The sequence below is a fragment of the Hyperoodon ampullatus genome, assembly GCF_949752795.1.
Source record: "Hyperoodon ampullatus genome assembly, chromosome: 19".
NCBI lineage: Eukaryota > Metazoa > Chordata > Mammalia > Artiodactyla > Ziphiidae > Hyperoodon > Hyperoodon ampullatus.
The window spans coordinates 34,871,318-34,888,708 of record NC_136932.1 but is presented as its reverse complement, the minus strand read 5'-3'; the positions used below and the strand labels follow the sequence as shown (position 1 = coordinate 34,888,708).

The window sequence follows — 17,391 nt, the reverse complement described above, 5'->3', positions numbered from 1 at the left end:
CGGCTCTGCTTGCTCTTTCATTCCATTTTCTCTTCCCAGCCCTGGTTTCTTCTTTCCTAGTATTCCCAGCAGGAATCACTCACGTGTGGTAGCAATAAAATGTTTACAGCTTTGGAAAGTGTCTGTGGAAATAATTCTGTGTCTCTCAGGACTTTCAGCAAGGGGAGCCCGACAGTCTAAAGGCAGAGTTTGCGATACTGCTTTCGACATGAAACCCTTTCATCAAACAAACCACGTATATGGGACTCCAGAAGCTGGTCCATGTGTGGGACCTGTAGCCAGGCCTGCCTGTGACCCACTTCCGTCCTTTTGTTCCAGAAAGCACTGTTTTTATTTTTTTTTAATTTTTTTAAAATTTTTTTGCGGTACGCGGGCCTCTCACCGCTGCGGCCTCTCCCGTGGCGGAGCACAGGCTCCGGACGCACAGGCTCAGCGGCCATGGCTCACGGGCCCAGCCGCTCCGCGGCATGTGGGATCCTCCCGGACCGGGGCATGAACCTGTGTCCCCTGCATCAGCAGGTGGACTCTCAACCACTGCGCCACCAGAGAAGCCCGGAGAAAGCACTGTTTTTAAAACAAGCGGTCAAGGGACTTCCCTGGCGGTCCAGTGGTTAAGACTCCACGCTTCCACTGCAGGGGGCACAGCTTCGGTCCGTGGTCGGGGAACTAAGATCCCACATGTCTCTCGGCCAAAGATAAAGTAAAATAAAATAACTGGTCAACAGGAATGTATATTTTGGTATCAAGAGTAGCATCTGACTGTTGGCACCAGAGTCTTGAAACTGACCTTTGGTGTTGGTAGGTTGATGACTACTAGCTTTATTTCTCGAGGATAAGGTCAAGTTACCCAGATTTATAAGCTTTTAATTGGATTGAGGGTCTTGCGAATTATGTAGGAGGCTTTTGGCTCTCCAGGTTTTCTAAAATATCATGAATCAGTAGCAAATTTGGGGTATGGCAAGGCCGACAGGTCAGAGGATGACTGGCACTGAAAAGGCAGTTGGTTACTCACACTTCCCCAGAGGAGGGGGCGTGTGGGCCATGTGGGGAGTTCCGGGATGTCAGGAGGCACAGGCCACACTGGTGCAGTGGTGACCATATGAGCTGGACAGCTATTCAGTGGACCTGGAAGAAGTCTGCAGTGGAAATAAGCTCAGGCACGTACAGATCAGTGATTTCACTGCACAGATGACAGGTGCTTGATTTTGTCCATGATTTCTTTTTTTTTCAGATATTTTTGACGTGGACCATTTTTAAAGTCTTTATTGAATACGTTAACACTATTGCTTCTGTTTTACGTTTTGGTGTTTTTGGCCGTGAGGCACGTGGGATCCTAGCTCCCCGACCAGAGATCAAACCCCCTACACTGGAAGGCGAAGTCTTAACCACTGGACTGCCAGGGAAGTCCCTGCCCATGATTTCTTGAGCTGAGCAGTCTTTCCTTCTTCTCATCTGACTGAATAAATGATCAAACTGAAAAGAAATTCAAAGTGACCTTTAAGGACAAGCTAAAGGTGGCAGCACTGACACGGATAAAAGTGCTTTTAGGTTAGGGTGCGCGATGTGTGGATTTTCCAGAGACGGGAAGGCGTTTGACATTTTTGAGCAACATGAAGGTGGCCCGAGTGACTAGAGGTTAGGGAATGACAAGGAGAGGGTGTGAGATGGGATGGCAGGGCCCCTGGTCTCACCATGGTCAGCATCAGGACTTTTTCCCCGAGATCCGTGGGAGGCCAGTGTGTTAATCAGAAGTAACATGATGAGATTTGTTGGTGATTGTGTGATGAATGGATAAATGGGGTGGGGCTATGGTGGAAGTCAGGATCCAGTTAGACAGGTAAGGGCTCAGTCAAGGTGGGACGCGATGGGGTCAGTGAAGATGGACAGAGGTCGGAGATGTGATGGATGTTGGACGTAGGGTACCAGGACTTGGCAATTGAATGGATGTGGAGGTACGAGGGAGGGAGAGGGATTTCCAGGTCCCTGGCTTGAGGACTTGTTGAATCCATGGGAGTTCATGAGATCACCCAGGGAGAAAATACAGGTGAGAAGACAAGGGGCCTTGAATCAAGACCCCCCAGGAACTACAGCATTTGAAGCTCTAACAGGAGGAGGACCTAGCAGAGAAGGGTTGGTACTGTTAATCCACCCACTTGCTCAGATCTACATCCCAGGCATCATCCTTCATCCTTACTTTTCATTCTTTCGCCACGTGCATTTCAGTAAGTCCTGCCGGCTCTTCCTCCAGAGAATCTCCATTTGCTTTAACGTTCACCAGCCCGGTCCACGCAACAGTCATCTGTTGCCTGAACACAGCAGTGTTCCCTTCGGGGTCTCTGGTCTCCACTCCGACCCCCCCAACCCCTTCATCATCTGGTCTCTACAACTGTCTGAGTGAGTGTTTAAAATGAAATCAGATGCTTCAGTCCCCCCACAGGATTCCCACTGTAGCACAAAATCCCAGCTTCTTAGCTTGGCCCTTGGTCCCTAATGGTACATCGTCCACTTGCATCTCTGAGCTCAGCTCTTGCCCCCGCCCACCGTCCTCCTCTGCCCCCATCATCATCCTCCAACTGCACTGACCTGTGATTGAACTTGCCTTGTTCATATCCATGCGGAGCCTTCATGTGGGATCTACCCTCCACCTGGAATATTCTTACCCAGCGTTTCAGGCCAGCAACTTCCTTTTATTTTATTTTAATTTTATTTAAGTATAGTTGATTTATGATGTATTGATTTCTGCTGTACAGCAGAGTGATTCAGTTATACACTTATATACATTCTTCTTCATATTCTTTTCCATTATGGTTTATCACAGGATGTTGAATATAGTTCCCTGTGCTCTACATTAGGACCTTGTTGTTTATCCATCCTGTATATAATAGTTTGCATCTGCTAACCCCAACCTCCCAATCCATCCCTCCCACTTGGCAACCACAAGTCTGTTCTCTGTGTGAGCCTGTTTCTGTTTCGTAGATAAGTTCATTTGTGTCATATTTTAGATTCCACATGTAAGTGGTATCATATGGTATTTGTCTTTCTCTGTCTGACTTACTTCACTTAGTATGACAATCTCTAGGTCCATCCGTGTTGCTGGAAATGGCATGATTTCCTTCTTTTTATGGCTGCATAGTATTCCATTGTGTGTGTGTGTGTGTGTGTGTGTATACACACACACACACATATATATATATATATATATATATATATACACATAACAGACCTTCTTTATCCATGCGTCTGTGGATGGACATTTAGGTTGTTTCCATGTCTTCGCTGTTGTGAATAGTCACACCAGCGACTTCTTACTGTTTGATTCTCAGTTCAGATGTCACCGTCTCGGTGCAGCTTCTCTTACCACCTGATGTGTGTGCTCCCTCCCTCCCTCAGTCACGTCCCACTGTTTCATGCTCTTCATAGCCTGTGTTATCCTCTAAAATCATCCTGCTCATTCATGTGCTCCTGTGTCTGTTCCCATCACCAATATGTGAGCTACGCCGGAGCAGGGATCTTGTCTTCCCATCACGGCTGCATTCTCAATGCCTAGAACGGGGCCTGCCACATGTAGGCAGCACTAAAAATAGACGTGTCACGACTGGATGGCCCATGCCTATTTAGGCACAGAACCTGCCCATTGCATCACTCCAGTTTGACTCGTTCCTATTCTTTTTTTTTTTTTTTTTTTTTTTCGGTATGCAGGCCTCTCACTGTTGTGGCCTCTCCCATTGCGGGGCACAGGCTCCGGACGCGCAGGCTCAGCGACCATGGCTCACGGGCCCAGCCGCTCCGCGGCATGTGGGATCCTCCCGGACCGGGGCACGAACCCGCATCCCCTGCATCGGCAGGCGGACTCTCAACCACTGCGCCACCAGGGAAGCCCCTCGTTCCTATTTTTTACGGAAGCAATTTAGCGTGATGGCTCTGAGTTTAAGGGCTGGGATCTGACCCTCCAAGGTGGAAGCCCAGCTCTACTGCTTCATAATTTTGCCTGACAGTGGGCAAGTCAATTACCTCTATATGCTTTGGTTTCTTCCCTTGGAAAATAGTAATAACCATGAATTCCTGCCCAGTAGGGTTGGAGAGTTAAGTGAGGTCATGCATGTAAATGCCCAGCACAGTGCTTGACATGAATACATAGTAAAGAAATAGAAACTGCTGCTGTTATTAGGGCCCCGCCTTTAGTCCAAAATCACCACTGAGAACTGCTGAGCCCCAAGGAGCAAGTCTGCCTGGATTAGTGGACAGTAGACAGCAGTTTTCGGAGATGGAGGGGCGTGTGTGCGTGTGTGCGTGTGTGTATGTTTAGGAAACAGAGTGGATATTAGAATAAGACTTTTTGTCTCTGAGTCATCCTACAAACTGTGCTGCCGATGCCTAAGATAATTCTAGCGAGAACACTCAGGCAAGTCAGATCGACTACTTCCAAACCCTGGAACGTTCTGTCTCCCCTTCCCTCAACTCTTAAGGATCTCTCGGCACACTGGAATCAGGGAAATGTGTATTTCAGTAGCTTCTCTTTGACCCGGAAAACCACTGGTCACGGTGAAGCTCGCTAAGTAAGGTCTCTTTACCTGGGCGCTAATGGTCCCCGGAATAGTGGGTGATTCTCTCAGCCTAGACCCTCGTCTGCAAGAGAAACACATTTTGGCAGCTTTTCTGGACATGTGGGCAATTGAATCCTTCAAAGATTCAGTATCCTTCTATGTGAGGTGGGGGTGAGCAGAGTGTGGAGGAGAGAGGAAATAATACCTCAGTCACGGGTAGGCATTAGGTTAAATAAATCAGCACTGTACCCCGCGTCTACCGAGCCCTCAGCTTTTCCTTTGTCTCAGAGCATTTCTTTAGAAATAGAAATAATTTGTAGTCTGTAGTGAGTTGCAGTCCATTAACTTCCTCTATTTGCCCACCTTTGATTATAGATGTTCACTATCCCCTTTTTTTTTTTTTTTTTTTTTTTTGCGGTAGGCGGGCCTCTCACTGTTGTGGCCTCTCCCCTTGCGGAGCACAGGCTCCGGACGCGCAGGCTCAGCTCCATGGCTCACGGGCCTAGCCGCTCTGTGGCATGTGGGATCTTCCCAGACCGGGGCACGAACCCGTGTCCCCTGCATCGGCAGGCGGACTCTTAACCACTGCGCCACCAGGGAAGCCCCACTATCCCCTTTTTGACGTGAAAGTATGTCACCTTAATCCATTTCTTCCTTCCTTCTTTTCTTTTGGTAGCTTCCTTCTAATCGCTTGATTCTTTTCTTTTCTTTTTTCTTTTCTTTTCCTTTTCTTAATTTCTTGACTCTTAAAGCATCTACACAAGCAAAGACTCACCACTAATTGAGGCTTTACCTCATTAATACCCGTGCCCTTTGAATCCAAGCACTCACATCACCCTCAGTGTCTTGCCTGCAGTGAATGCTTTCTTAGGAGCCTCACCTGGGCCACAAGCACAGGCCCTAGCTTGTGGCCTGTCCCCTTTCACCATCACTACAGGACTTGTTTAAATACATGTTGTCATCTTCATTCAATGATCTGTGTAGCCATTGAAAGAAAAAAGGCTGAGGCAGCTCTCTATGTCTTGATTGGAAATTACATGAATGATACCTCTACATGAAAAGGAAAGCAAAGTGTAGAGGGGGTTATATCATGTGTTGTGAGGGAAAATGTGTCCATTAAAAATGGACACATGGGGCTTCCATGGTGGTCCGGTGGTTAAAACTCCAAGCTCCCAATGCAGGGGGCCCAGGTTCCATCCCTGGTCAGGGAATGAGATCCCACATGATGCAACTGAAGATCCCGTGTGCTGCAACTAAGACCCGGCGCAGCCAAATAATAAATAAATATTTTTTAAAAATGGACACGCACTCACATATACAATTGGATCTTCTTAGAATATTTATGGAAGGATACATAGAAAACTGATCACTGGCCTGGTTTCTGGAGAGGGGAACCCAGTGGCTGAGGGTTAAGGATGGGAGAAGACTTTCTGCTGTAAACCCTCCAGCACCTTTTGAGTTTTGTACCATTCGCTTTTCAAAAATGAATTCATTTGAGATAGAGAAAGAGAGAAATCTTATTTTCCATGTTAAAATCTTAGGAATTAACGTGCAGTTGAAACAGGAATGACTTTCTCGTTCTGTGGTCCTTCGTCACTTAAATTGGCTCCCTTTTCCACCTAAAAGCATCTCATAATCCTCAGTGAGGATGTTGAGTGACTGGAAATGGCTAGAAGATAAAGTTGGCCCCCTGCTTGGGAGAAGGGCCCCTCCAGTCATACCATTTCCATCTGGTTTTTCCTGTGTGAATCTGGAAACCAGACACCTGGCTGTCCCCTCACCACCTCCCTCCAAGACCGGTGGCTTCGTGGTCCTCAAGTGCTGTTCTTGTTCTTGACCTTCAGTCTGCTAGGCATCCCGGGCATGGTTTTCTGCTCCACTCACTGACAGGACTAATTGGACTGATCTTTTTCATTTGGAAAAACTCCACTCGTAGACATACTTCTCCAAAGGATGCCAACTTCCAGGCCATTAGAAATTGCCTGTCATCTGCTGTGGGCAAGATCCTCCCTTGCCTTGCTTCCTTGTCAAATTCTGAAAAAGGACTCAGAAAGGCTTGAGTCCTGCCTGAAAGGCAGGTGGATCATGGGTCTCTGGATCCTCAGCATAAACAAAATGGTCTTGTGTGGCTGTACTGTCTGACATTCGGGGTGGGGGGGTGGAGCGTCTTCAGTGGTTGGTTATTCAGATATTTTAGGAACCTGTAGATTGAACACCTTTCTTTAAACCTAAACCTCAGCACTCTCGATGTTTTGGGCTGGATAATTCTTTGTTTCAGGGGGCTTTCTGATGCATTGTAGGATGCGTAGCAGCATCCCTGGCCTCCACCCACTAAATACCAGGGATGTTCCCCACATCGTGGCAATCACATACATTTCCAGACTTTGCCAACGTCACGTCCCAGGGGGACAAAAATTACCCCTGGTCAAGAACTCTAATACTTTAATCCATCCTTTTCCTCTGAGCGTAACAGATGTTATACCTGCACAACTCCTTTTCTTTTTTAACCATTTTAGACATTTTTCTAAAATGTGCTTTAAGTAACTTTTTTTTGAAAGGTGAGGGTGGGAGCAGACGCTCTCCGAAGATACTGTTCCTCTGCCCTTAATTAAGTCTCTGGAAACCTGGACCTAATAGCTTCGTAGGACAACTAGAAAGTGGTGTTTAAATTTGGATATATTAGTACTTAGTTGCCTGGTCTCGTTTTTACCAAGAACAATGTCCCATTTTATGTGAAATGATGGGGTAGCAAGATGATTCCTCGAGTGGAAGGGATCTGACCTCTGTGGAGTGGACGTGTCTAAGGGCAGGGAGGGGGTTATAATTTAGAGCCGTTGAGGACACCTGGTGTCCTGGGCTCCCCTCCACCTGGACTAACCCCAGGAACCCTAGGAACTTCCATACCACTCTTGGGGGTTGGTCTACCTCCTGTGACCTTCCCCGGAGATACCTAGAGCCCATGGGTCTCCTGGGGATGTTCAAGCCAGATTCCTAAAACTCCACCTCCAGCTTGGTGCCGCTCTCAAGTCATCCAGTTGCCTGTCTCAGGATTGAGTTATTTTAATCCGATCATGTTGTTCTTAAACAAGCCCTCAGTGGTCCCCAAGTGCCCCTAGAATGAAACCCCAGTGCCTGCCGCTGGCTGACGAGGCCCCGCACCATCCCGCCTCCGCCCCCGCCCCCTCCCCCTCCCCCAACCTCTCCCCCATCACACACTGTGCTCCAGCCATGCTGGTCTGCTGGAGATGCTGAGCCAGCTGAGCTGGCTAGGTAGCCCACCTCCGGGCCTTTGCACCTGCAGTTCCTCTGCCCGGAATGTTCTTTCCCAGGTCATCTGGAGGTATGGCTGACTTTCTCTCCCTTCAGGTTGCTTCTTAAATGTCCCCCCTCGGCGGGGGGCAGTCTTTTCTCCTCACCGCCCCCTCCCCACAGCTGCCCACTCTGCCCATCGTCCTGCTTTCTGCTGTTCCCATGGTACTTCCAACTCTCGAAAGGGTCTCCTTCAAAGTGTCTGTGTTTAGTGTCTGTCTCCCTGCCCTGGGATGTAATTTCCATGAGAGCAGTGTCTGGTCTCGGTCACCACGGGTGTGGTACCCAGATAGGTACCCCATTCGTGCTGAGGAGTAAGCGAGTTACCGCCGAGGGTCTCTGGGTGCTAAGACAGGAGATTCTGGGCTGGGAGGGGCTCCATCACTTTCTGTTTGAAGAGCTGTCTGTGTGACAGTGTGGACTGGAAGACCTCAGGCTATCTAGCTGTTCTTTTTTTAATTTTTTGGCCGCACTGTGCGACATGTGGGATCTTAGTACCCTGACCAGGGATCGAACCCGTGTCCCCTGGAGTGGAAGCGCGGAGTCTTAACCACTGGACCGCCAGGGAATTCCCAGATATCTAGCTGTTCTTCCCTTGTTGTTCTCCGTGTGTGCTGGGTGGTTTCAGCTCAGGAAGGAGAGGGCTTGTTGACACTTAAGGAGGGAAGATGGGTCACGCTGTGGTCCTTCTGCCTGCCCACCTCCCTCCCTCCTTTCCTTCCCTCCCCCCCCTTCCCACATAACATAAAGCTTACCACTTTAGCTATTTTAAAGAGTACAACTCAGTGACGTTTAATACAGTCACAGTATTGTGCAACTACCACTATGATCTACTTCCAGAACACTTCCATCACCCCGAAAGGAAATCCCATACTCATTAGTCAGTCATTCCCTTTCCCCCTCCCCCCAGCTCTTGGCAACCACAAATCTACCTTCTGTCCCTATGGATTTGTTTATTCTGGATATCTTACATAAATAGAACTGTACATTATGTGCACATGTGTGCCTGGCTTATCTCACTTACTGTGATGCCTTCAAGGTTCACCCATGTCGTAATCTGTGTCAGGAGTTCATTCCGTTTTTATGGCTGCATAATATTCCGTTGCATGGATAGACCACATTGTGTTTATACACTCATCCGCTGATGGACGTTTTTGCTGTTTCCACCTTTCGGCTATTGTGAATTGGGCTGCTCTTCACATCATGCACATGTTTTTGTTCAGCCATCTGTTTCAAATTATTTTGAGTACATACCCCAGAGTGGAATCACTGGGCCATATGGTAATTTTGTTTAACTTCTTGAAATGCTGCCAGACTTTTCTACAGTGCTGGACCATTTTACATCTCTGCTGGCAAAGCATGAAGGTTCCAATATCTCCACATGCTCACCAATATTTATTTTTTGTATTTAAAAAATAAATTATTAATATTATGATAGCCATCCTAGTGGGTGTGAGGTGGTATCTAATTGCAGCTTTGATTTGGGTTTCCTTAATGACTAATGATGTTAAGCATCTTTTCATGTGCTTATTGGCCATTTTATGTCTTCTTTGGAGTATACCTCATTTTGATGATTATTTTGTTTGCATTGTAATTCTGTGTGAACATTTTTCCCTCTCTTCCTTGACTGCAAACTGCCTTATTTATAAAATGGGGCTAATATACTTCTTGAGAGAGATGATTTTTAGAAATTAAGGCATGGCTCAAATCTTCAGCATAAGTTTGAAATCTTCTCTTTTTTTCCCTGCTGCTTTCTACTTTATTTTAAAATGCAGCATGTAGGGAATTCCCTGACAGTCCAGTGGTTAGGGCTTCACGCTTTCATTGCCATGGTCCAGGTTCAGTCCCTGGTTGGGGAACTAAATTCCCGCAAGCTGCACAGCGCAGCCAAAAAATGAAATGAAATGAAATGAAATTAAAAATGCAGGGCTTCCCTCTTGGCAGAGTGGTTGAGAGTCCGCCTGCCGATGCAGGGGACACGGGTTCGTGCCCCGGTCCGGGAAGATCCCACATGCTGCGGAGCGGCTGGGCCCGTGAGCCATGGCCGCTGAGCCTGTGCGTCCGGAGCCTGTGCTCCGCAACGGGAGAGGCCACAACAGTGAGAGGCCCGCGTACCGAAAAAAAAAAAATGCAGCATGTAAACCTTAGCCTTATTTTCCAACTTAGCAACTTTAATCGTTTTAATTTTCTGAATTTTGACATCTCTGAGTCTAACCCACCATTGTATCCTCTGAATTTTTAGGTTTTATTCATATTTTAAAGTCAGTTTGTTTCTTAGCTAATGTAATATCTAGGCAAGTATTTGACTTCTTGCTATTTTAGTGTAAGTGGGTGACTGTTGAAGTAGTTTTCATTACCACGTTTTCTTCCTTTTCAGAAAAAGTTGCCTTTGACCACACTGGCTCAGTGTCTGGTGGAAGGCTCAGCTGTCCTGGGAGACGACACGCTTCTTGGGTAAGGCGATTCCATGTATGGGTTTGTGCTAGATCTAGGTGAGTCCCCATCCTTACAAGGGGACTAACAGTCCTCACGGAGATAGTGAGGACACCTGTGGTCTGGCTGGAGACTGGACGGGGAAGAAGGAAAGGTTGCCGGTGAGAAATTGAGCCCCCAGGTCCAGGAGTCATAGTGTCTGTGCAGGCAGCAGCTCCCAAGGGGAGAAGTTAACATGAAACTGTTGGGACTTCCCTGGCGGTCCAGTGGTTAGGACTCTGCACTTCCACCGCAGGGGACACGGGTTCCATCCCTGGTAGGGGAACTAAGACCCTGCATCCCGCATGCCGGTGGGGGGCAGGGAAGGCTGTTGAAGGACACTTGAAATCCCTTGGGCTCCAGCAGAAGCAAATATGAAATCTCTCCGTGTCAGATGTCAGAACTTATAGGATTCCCAGAAGAACAACCCTTGCTGATTTTGAGCTCACAATAAAAACAATCTAAATATAGAATCATCATGAGAAAGGATCAGTAGGCACAGTCTGTGGGAGAATCAGACCCTAAAAACTAAAAATAATGGACAACCTGAAGGGAAATGGACAGTAATTATGTTTAAAATGAAATTTAAGAATTTAATAAAGACAAAACACAATAGGGCTTCCCTGGTGGCGCAGTGGTTGCGAGTCCGCCTGCCGATGCAGGGGACGTGGGTTCGTGCCCCGGTCTGGGAAGATCCCACATGCCGCGGAGCAGCTGGGCCCGTGAGCCACGGCCGCTGAGCCTGCACGTCCGGAGCCTGTGCTCCGCAACGGGAGAGGCCACAGCAGTGAGAAGCCCGCGTACCGCAAAAAAAAAAAAAAACAAAAACACAATAGGGGTGAAAAAAGAAGAGGGAGAATCAAAGAAAAACCAAATAGAACTTTTAAGAATTCAAATTATATTATAATTTAAACACTTACTTGAGAGAAACTGGAAGTTGCACACAGATATGGAAATTGGTGAACTTAAAGAGGTCTGGAGTTTAGAATTTACAGAATAAAGTACAAGAGATAAGGATACAGGCAGCATTAAATGGAGAGACTCAGATGGCAGGATGTAAAGATACAGCATTATGTGTAGCAGTTGCTCCTGAAGAAGAAAATAGAAGGGGAAATTTATGGTTGAACTTTCCTTTTCTAGATTTGAATACAAACATGAGTCTTTAGATTTAAGAAGCACCAAAAGTCCTGATTGAGATCAACCAAAAGAAATCTAGCCCTGGACACATTGTCATAAAACTACACACTATTAATAAAAAAAAAAATTGAAAGTCAACCAGAGAAAGAGATAATTGTGTATAAAAGAGCAATTAGATGGATAACAGACTATTCAGGAGGCACAGTAAATGCCAGGAAATAATGGAGGAGTATCTTCAAGTAGTGAGTGAAAATATAAGATATCTAGATTCAGTGATAGACTAAATCTTTATTCAGGAATAAGGGGAAAATAAACATATTTTCAGGGGCTTCCCTGGTGGCGCAGTGGTTGAGAATCTGCCTGCTAATGCAAGGGACACGGGTTCGAGCCCTGGTCTGGGAGGATCCCACATGCTGCGGAGCAACTAGGCCCGTGAGCCATGGCCGCTGGGCCTGTGCGTCCGGAGCCTGTGCTCCGCAACGGGAGAGGCCACAACAGTGAGAGGCCTGCGCACCGTGATGAAGAGTGGCCCCCGCTTGCCACAACTAGAGAAAGCCCTCACACAGAAACGAAGACCCAACACAGCAAAAATAAATAAATTAATTAATTAACTCCTACCCTCAACATCTTAAAAAAAAAAACCAAACAAACATATTTTCAGGCACAGATTTAGAGAAGTTACTACTTGCATGTTCTCACTGAAAAACTAGTTAAGGATGTGTGAAGTAGATTATGTACAGAAGAAAAGAATGAAATGCAGGTAACAAGATAGCATTTAAAAAAAAAAGTAGTGGGACTTCCCTGGTGGTCCAGTGGTTAAGACTCCACCTTCCAGTGCAGGGGGCGTGGGTTCAATCCCTGGTCAGGGAGCTAAGATCCCACATGCCTCACAGCCAAGAGACCAAAACATAAAACAGAAGCAATATTGTAACAGATTCAATAAAGACTTTAAACATGGTCCACATCAAAAAAAAAAAAAAGTGGGGGGGGGAAATAATTAGTGTGGGAATTCCCTGGCGGTCCAGTGGTTAGGACTCGGTGCTTTTATTCTGAGGGCCCGGGTTTAGTCCCTGGTTGGGGAACTAAGATCCCACAAGCTGTGCAGTGTGGCTATTTAAAAAAAAAAAAAACCAAAAAACCTTAAAAAAAAAATAGTGAATGTGGTATAAGGGACTTTTTCTCTTTTCCCATCTTAGGTTCCTTCCTAGGGCCCTGCTAATTAAATTGACACAAGACAGATTAATAAGAGAATAGCATACACATTTGATTAACGTGCAGTGCAGACACATGGCAGAACCCGGTGATGAGTAACTCAAAGGGGTGGCTGGAACTTGGGCTTATATAGCATTTTAAACCAAAGAACAGTGATTTTTAGAGAAGTGACAAACGAGAGAGGAAAAAACTGTTAGTTTCTATGGCAACGAATTGTAGGAAGGTAAGTATATGAGGGACTAGTAGAAGATAAGGGTTAGTTGGTAAGGTGTGTAATGTTGAGTCCACTGGTGCCTCTCTGGGCTGATAAGGGTCTAGAATTATCTCTGGTGATTAACATCTATCTTTCCTGGTAGAGAGGGGAGGGGGACACCTTTACAAATTCATGTCCTGCTTTTAGGCAAATAGGGGAAGGGTAGAGAGCTTTTTTTGTGTCTGCTTCTTCTCCATTGCCTTCAGTTCAAACTAATCCTTATGCCAAAGTGGCGTACTTTGGGGAGGTGTATCCTGCTACCCTTCAGTGTAAAGAAATTATACATTTAATTAAGAAATAGCAATATAATAATCTGGGGGGCGGGGGCCGTTAAAGCAAAGGAAAACTAAAATACTAGAAAATAATAATAGGGAGCTTTGGAAAGGGCATCAGTGTTTCCAGCTCTTGTATGAAAGGAGGATAAAGATATTACATTTAAAGTGAAGTGTGCATGTTAGAAAGGTAAGAACGACCACAAGAAGAAAAGTAATAGAACGTGTAACTTCAAAATTAGGTGGAGAATAGAGACAGGAATAAACAAAATAGAAAAAAAAGCCCACAGAACGGACTAAAAGAGAAAAAAGGGTCAGCACAGAAAAGCATAACAAATAGAAAACAGAAAAATGAAGGTAATAGCAATTACTGCCTCTATACCTGTAAATCTTACACAGTGAATGGAATAAACTCAACTGTTTATAATATACAGACTCTCAGGTGGGTAAACGTGGAATCCTGTTGTATCAATATGTTCTTTCTGAGAGACTTGCCTGAAACGTAGTGACACAGCAAGGTTGAAAGTAAAGGATGGTGGACACCAGGTAAAGATGCCAGAATGAACACCCACATCTAATTTTTGTTCCCTTCCAAAATGGACTGTAATCCAGGGTTTTTTTTTTTTTTTCTGAAAAGACATAAACCCACAAAGGCAGGAAAAAACAGGAGAGAAGACAAGAGGGTTTTGTGAGCTGTAAAGCATATGATTGACTGGGACCTGACTTAGTAAGTCCCAGAAAGCCGACTCCCAAGCCAGAAGTAGGATGTGCAGAGAACTCAGATGTTTATACCATGAAATGCTGACAAGGCTCAGGAGTTGGCGGCCCCAGGATCTCAGGAACAGTGGGTCGTTGGAGGGGGGTGGTGATGAAAATCACAAATGGGGGTTGAAAGCTAGTCAGGTGCTATTTGGATCACTCAGACCCAGCTCTTATCCACACCGCTGGGAGACTCTCATCCCCGTGCCCCAAAGCCCAGCAAAAGTCTGGAGCTTCATCTCTGGGGAGGGTAAAACAGAGCATCCCGAGACTGGGGGCACCGGGCACAGTGGAGTGTAAGGGTAGCAGTCAGTAAGGTACTTAGATTTTTGAGAGATAAGAGAAGATAATGTGTCCATGAAATAAAAACCAGGACGTTAATTAAGAAATACAAGAAAGAAATATTCAGAGGATGTTAATTAAGAAATACTTGCAGGAAAGAAATATTCAGAGATCAAAAGCAAACTCATAGAAATGAAAAATATGACCTTCTCAGTAGAAGGTTTGGAAGATAAAGTTGAAATCATCCAGAAGAGAGCAAAAGACAAGGACACGGAAAATAGAGAAGTTAGAAGAATAGAGGGCCAATCCAGGAAGTCCTAGGCCTGAATAACAGGAATTGCAAGAAGAGGAGAGGAAGAAATCATAATTATAGTTTAGAACATAATCCAAAGATATTTTCCAGAAGTGAAGGATGTGAGTTTCTATATTGAAAGGACCCACCGATCTCCTAATACAAGAGGAAAAATTAAACCTATGCCAGCACTCACCAGTAGTGAGTACTAGTGACAAATAAAAGATTCTACACCTTCTAGAGAAAACATGGTCATATACGAGGGGTCAGGAATCTGAATTATTCCGGCCTTACCAAAAGCAATAGTGGAAGCCGGAAGATTATTATTATTTTTTTAAATAAATTGATTAATTGATTGATTGGCTGTGTTGGGTTTTCGTTGCTGCTCACGGGCTTTCTCTAGTTGCAGCGAGCGGGGGCTACTCTTTGTTGCGGTGTGCAGGCTTCTCATTGCGGTGGCTTCTCTTGTTGCAGAGCACGGGCTCTAGATGCACGGGCTTCAGTAGTTGTGGCTCGCGGGCTCTAGAGCGCAGGCTCAGTAGTTGTGGCGCATGGGCTTAGTTGCTCCGCAGCATGTGGGATCTTCCCGGACCAGGGCTTGAAGCCATGTCCCCTGCATTGGCAGGTGGATTCTCAACCGCTGAGCCATCTGGGAAGCCTGAAGCTAGAAGATTATTGAACAATGCCTTCAAAATTCTGGGGGAATATGAAGCATAGAATATAGTCTCCTGTCTAATTTCACTCAGCCTAAGGGTAAAGAAGAAGTTGTGACACACAGGGTCTCAAAAAATGGACTTCCCACATACTTTCTCAGAAAGCTGAAGCGTGGTGGGCCCACAGTGATGCAGTGACCGAGACAGGCAGGGGTAGGGGAGTAGGAAACAGGATCTCCAGCCCAAGACAGGGAGAGAGAGAATCCAGCAAATGATGAAGGGAGATTTCTGGAAGACCGCCGTGCCTGGAGAGAGAAGGAAAACTCAACGCAGATGGACACGGGTCTGGGAGAGACTGAGTCAAGAAGATGAAACATGAATTCACATCGGGGTGGTTCAGTAGCTGAAGAGATAAATAAGAAGAGTGGCAGAGGATTTGGGGTGCAGTCAGGTACACAGAAAACTAAACAAGCAAGCGGAAATAAGGCAATTATTAACTCCCAAGAGAACAAATAAATGTGCGGGAAGGACCAGTAATCATAGTCCACCACCCAGCTTTGCTCTGAATAGCAGATGGAGTCAAAAGGTAGTGGAAATACTAAATATCTACTGATAGAAATAAATAGAGGAAGGGGAAATGTAAATAGAGCTAATTCTCATTTCCCGTGATTGAGAGTCAGTAGTGAATGCTTAACAATTCTAAACAGAAGCAGCAGTTGAAATAGGGAGCTAAGAACCAGAAAAATCAGAGAAAAGACACCATTAAAAAGATACAGAGATAAACCCACAACTTGGGAGTTGACATTTGCAGCAGATCTGAAAAAGAATTTAAATCTACTCTATACCCACACACATACCTGTAAGTATATAAAGAACTCCTACATATAAAAAGATCGTAATACAAAAATCACCAAAAAATACGAATAGACACTTCATGGACGAGGGACCCTCAATGACCCAGTTAAAAACGTTTACGGGCTTCCCTGGTGGCGCAGTGGTTGAGAGTCCGCCTGCCGAAGCAGGGGACAGGGGTTCGTGCCCTGGTCCAGAAAGATCCCACATGCCGCGGAGCGGCTGGGCCCGTGAGCCATGGCCGCTGAGCCTGCGCGTCAGGAGCCTGTGCTCCGCAACGGGAGAGGCCACAACAGTGAGAGGCCCGCGTACCGCAAAAAAAAACCCAAAAACGTTTACATCCATGGTTTGACACTGAACCTATTCTTCTATTACTTGCTTTTTACATTCATCATTATGTTTGTGGCTTATCCATCTTGATATACATGCAGAATTAGGTGAAACCTAATGATGAATGTAAAAAGCAAGCAATTTAGCTGGCTGAAGCAGCTGTATGATATATTGCATGTGAACACATACGTATGTAATAAAAGTGTAAAAGTATGGACAAGAGGGCTTCCCTAGTGGCGCAGTGGTTCAGAATCCACCTGCCAATGCAGGGGACACGGGATTGAGCCGTGGTCCTGGAAGATCCCACATGCCGCAGAGCAACTAAATCCGTAAGCCACAACTTCTGAGCCCACGTGCCACAACTGCTGAAGCCCACGTGCCTAGAGCCCGTGCTCTGCAACAAGAGAAGCCACCGCAATGAGAAACCCGCGCACCGCAACGAAGAGTAGACCCCAGTCGCCACAACTAGAGAAAGCCCATGTGCAGCAACGAAGACCCAACACAGCCAAAAATAAAAATTAATTAATTAATTAATTTAAAAAATATATATGGACAGGAAAAGTACATACTAACTTTAGAATAGTATTACCTCTTTCCATACTTTTGTTAATTTGTAAAAACTTTTTACATGAGTTTCAGGTAACATGGTACTGTCAAAAGGGAGGGCTGCTTGTATGCCCTTCAGGGGAAATGAACATCTTTGAAATATCGTATTCTCCCGTCTAGGAATATGGCATAACCTTCTACTCATTCAGGTCTTATGTAATTCTCTCATTATTAATAAACTTTTACATGGTTTTCCATTCCAGTTTTTCATTGGAAAATCGTCTGCTCATCCTATATTAAATAAGTTTTCATGGCTTGGGAGAAGGAGTTTTCTTTCTGTTAGAGCCTACTGACATTGTGGTTTTGGTATGTGTTTGAAGGTATGTTGGTTTGTTGGCACATTGACTTTAGCTGTTTTCTCCAGTGGTCTAAGGAGGGAGAAGCATCTGGCTCTTTCTAGGCCTGTGGATTTGGCATG

The 17,391-nt window shown here is 45.7% G+C and overlaps 1 protein-coding gene across 3 annotated transcripts in view; it reads left to right on the top strand.

The window, feature by feature from the left end:
- ARHGAP44 (Rho GTPase activating protein 44) overlaps positions 1–17,391 on the top strand; it is a gene marked incomplete at both ends in the record, with an annotated part of 145,020 nt that overhangs the window by 73,500 nt on the left and 54,129 nt on the right. For all 3 annotated transcript variants that reach the window (XM_079724751.1, XM_079724750.1, XM_079724749.1), the window contains one exon: positions 10,231–10,307. In XM_079724751.1, the coding sequence (XP_079580877.1) occupies positions 10,231–10,307 (77 nt within the window). The remainder of the gene's footprint in view (positions 1–10,230; positions 10,308–17,391) is intronic.